This window comes from Sinocyclocheilus grahami, unplaced genomic scaffold (genome assembly GCF_001515645.1).
Source record: "Sinocyclocheilus grahami isolate Dianchi unplaced genomic scaffold, SAMN03320097.WGS_v1.1 scaffold55.1, whole genome shotgun sequence".
NCBI classification, from domain to species: domain Eukaryota; kingdom Metazoa; phylum Chordata; class Actinopteri; order Cypriniformes; family Cyprinidae; genus Sinocyclocheilus; species Sinocyclocheilus grahami.
Genome location: NW_015505234.1, coordinates 3,007,120 through 3,011,115, shown reverse-complemented (window position 1 = coordinate 3,011,115; position 3,996 = coordinate 3,007,120). Strand labels below are relative to the sequence as shown.

General features: G+C 35.0%; 1 protein-coding gene across 3 annotated transcripts in view; it reads left to right on the top strand.

Annotated features, from left to right (window-relative positions):
• LOC107583785 (nuclear receptor coactivator 5-like) overlaps nt 1–3,996 on the top strand; it is a 12,728-nt gene that overhangs the window by 6,365 nt on the left and 2,367 nt on the right. For all 3 annotated transcript variants that reach the window (XM_016270100.1, XM_016270099.1, XM_016270097.1), the window contains one exon: nt 1,540–1,815. In XM_016270100.1, coding sequence (XP_016125586.1) covers nt 1,540–1,815 — 276 coding nt within the window. The remainder of the gene's footprint in view (nt 1–1,539; nt 1,816–3,996) is intronic.

The following is a 3,996-nucleotide window of genomic DNA, read 5'->3' as shown; positions in this document are numbered from 1 at the left end:
AAGGTGGTGGAAAGGGACTGTCATTCAACTGCATGTTCAAAAACGCTGATTCATTCATTCAAAGAGATGTAATGAAACATGCTGTTGAAATCATTTTAACTTTGAGCACCACTTTAGAAACTCAGCTGACCAACTATGCGTCGATGCTAAGACAGATTTCGCTTTCCTTGGACATGACAACCTATTTTCACAAATATTTATGACTCGGCCTGAGGACAGACGCAAGTAATCGCACGCGCTCAGTCGATCTCTCTCTCATTCACTGTCTGTTTAGGCTTGTTAAGTGCAAATCTACAAAGCCTCTACAAATCAGCATGCTACACATTGTTATCATTACTAACTTGTTTAATATTCAGTCCACATGCATGAAGTGTAAAACGAGAAGGGCATAACCTTACGAAAAAAGAAAACAAGCAAAAATCGTGGTTGCTGCGGTTCTTGCATTCCTCTGTGGTTTGCTCGTCAATAGCGCGGTATTGCGATATTGCGGTTATCGCGACAGCCCTACCTCCAAACTAAACTGTATAGTAGCTTGTAATTTTGCAACAATTTTGTTTGATTGTTTTACACTTTTTTTCGTAAACATCAACAGTTTTGAGTGGTCAGAATAAATTAGGCATACTTTCCTTACGGAAAAAAATGACATTATTATAATAGATTTGGGTACAAATGTTTTACCAATATACATTTTTAAAAATGTTTGCACCATTAAAGCCAAGCAAAAATGAATAAATGTAGTGAAATTTTTTTCAAAAGATGGTGGATTTGACCCTCAGCATCACATTAAAATAGATTAAATGCCCTCAACAACAGACCTGCTTTAATTTCTTTTTTTCTTAAAATCCATTATTTTAATGAATGCCCACCACTTAATTAAAAATACTTAAATATTATACTAGTTCAGATGTTTAATATAATTCCTAAAGCTTTTATTTCTATAAAACCTCACCTTGCTGGTAAGTTCTCTTAAAGCTGGAATACACTTTTTAAAACACTAGGCGTCATACACGTTCCGATTTTGTTAATGGATTCACAGAAAAACTGAACACACACTAAACAACTAAGGATCACACACTACTAGACTTTCTAGTCTAAAAAACAAACAAACAAAACAAACTTATGCAAAAACTTAAGTCCTTTTTAAACATGTTAAATTAACATTTACATTTTCGGAATGTACGCATTTGCTATTGCGCAATGCCATACGTCAAAAGTGAATTCATATGAAAGTATAAAACAATTATCTCATGCACATTTCCTTCTTCATATAAAAAAAAAACTTTAAAAGCAATCTTATATAAACTTCTACTCTGTTAAATGTTCCTTCTGCCAACTTTCAAGCGTGCTCATGAATGTGTCTTTTGAGTGCATACTGAATTTTAATGTGGTAATTGGGTAAAGCAGTGGTTGCCAGACTGCAGTGTGTTGCTGATGAGGTAGAACTCTTGTGCACACTGCTTAGGCTGCAGTGGCTCACACTGAGCACCATATGTAACCCCCTTCCCTCCTCTGGCTGACCCTTCCTCTGCCTCTCCACAGTTCATCGAAATATGCCCAAAGAACAGGCCATGGAGTTTGTGTTGGTGGAGTTCAGGCGCTTGAGTGGTTCGCGGCGGGTGCTGGACCCCACAGAGGCTGCGGCACGGGCGGCTGAGCTAACGGAGGACTACCTGGAGCGCAGCAAGCTGGAGCGCCACACTGCTCCCTCTGCCACCCGCCACCTGCTCTTTCTCCTGGCTGAAGGTTTGCACCTGTACCCAGAGGAGCTCAACACACTAGCGGAGTATCTTCAAAACCGCCAAGACCATCTGCAAGGTGAACATGCTTCCATGTCCTGGCCTAGTTACATTCATATTGTGTTGTCTTTATAAGTGTGTCTTAATTCTCATCATTATGATACATTTTAATATGTGATATAATTAAATTACCTCAAATTCAAATGCACATTGTACATAAATTTTTTTTTTAGAAAATTTACCCTTTAAATTTTGAAGCTAACACATGGGGAGCTTACATTTCTTAAAATGGACTCTTTTCACAGACACTGATGACACGTTTCCACAGTTGTTAAAATTATAAATCTATCAAAGTCAACCAAATGGGCTGATATATAGGCCTGTCATAGCACCATATTTCAATTTAGAATATATTTAAAAATAGTAATTAAATTAATTATAAATTAAGTTTTATTACTTATAAGTAATTTACACTATTTTATAATAAATTGTTTATTTAATATTTTTAATTGTACATGTAATTATATATTAAGTTATTATTTAAACTATTACATTATTTGTGTATATATATATATATATGTGTGTGTAAATTTGTATGTATGTATGTGTGTGTGTGTGTGTATATATACAGGGCTCTACGCTTACTTTTCTTTTTAGGAGCAAAAAATTTAAGAGCACGTTCAAAATTTTAGGAGCACCTTCTAAACAATTATCCAAAATGTTATCAAAAAGTAGCCTTCCCATTACGAGGTGATATTTGACTCCTCTAACTTTATTAAAAGTATGTAATCTTTTGTCAATCTTATGTATGTAATCTTTTTTTTTTTAATTATATTTTATAAGCTTTTTAAAATAATTGGGTAAAGCAGTGGTTGCCAGACTGCAGTGTGTTGCTGATGAGGTAGAACTCTTGTGCACACTGCTTAGGCTGCAGTGGCTCACACTGAGCACCATATGTAACCCCCTTCCCTCCTCTGGCTGACCCTTCCTCTGCCTCTCCACAGTTCATCGAAATATGCCCAAAGAACAGGCCATGGAGTTTGTGTTGGTGGAGTTCAGGCGCTTGAGTGGTTCGCGGCGGGTGCTGGACCCCACAGAGGCTGCGGCACGGGCGGCTGAGCTAACGGAGGACTACCTGGAGCGCAGCAAGCTGGAGCGCCACACTGCTCCCTCTGCCACCCGCCACCTGCTCTTTCTCCTGGCCGAAGGTTTGCACCTGTACCCAGAGGAGCTCAACACACTAGCGGAGTATCTTCAAAACCGCCAAGACCATCTGCAAGGTGAACATGCTTCCATGTCCTGGCCTAGTTACATTCATATTGTGTTGTCTTTATAAGTGTGTCTTAATTCTCATCATTATGATACATTTTAATATGTGATATAATTAAATTACCTCAAATTCAAATGCACATTGTACATAAATTTTTTTTTTAGAAAATTTACCCTTTAAATTTTGAAGCTAACACATGGGGAGCTTACATTTCTTAAAATGGACTCTTTTCACAGACACTGATGACACGTTTCCACAGTTGTTAAAATTATAAATCTATCAAAGTCAACCAAATGGGCTGATATATAGGCCTGTCATAGCACCATATTTCAATTTAGAATATATTTAAAAATAGTAATTAAATTAATTATAAATTAAGTTTTATTACTTATAAGTAATTTACACTATTTTATAATAAATTGTTTATTTAATATTTTTAATTGTACATGTAATTATATATTAAGTTATTATTTAAACTATTGCATTATATATATATATATATATATATATGTGTGTGTAAATTTGTATGTATGTATGTGTGTGTGTGTGTGTATATATACAGGGCTCCTTTTCTTTTTACGCTTACTTTTCTTTTTAGGAGCAAAAAATTTAAGAGCACGTTCAAAATTTTAGGAGCACCTTCTAAACAATTATCCAAAATGTTATCAAAAAGTAGCCTTCCCATTACGAGGTGATATTTGACTCCTCTAACTTTATTAAAAGTATGTCATCTTTTGTCAAATTCTTAAAAAAATTATATTTTATAAGCTTTTTAAAAATTTTTATTAAAATGACAGAATAAGAACAAGTAGAATAAGAAATATAAGTTACCAATCAAATGAAATCAGTATTAACAAAATTAATTTGTAGAGGTGGCACAGAAGAACACAAAAGTGGCTTGGTGTACTTTCAGACATTTAATGAGGCTCAGAAGTGGAATGAGTGCAATTAAATCCATAAATTCATGATGATATTAATGTTTTAAATATA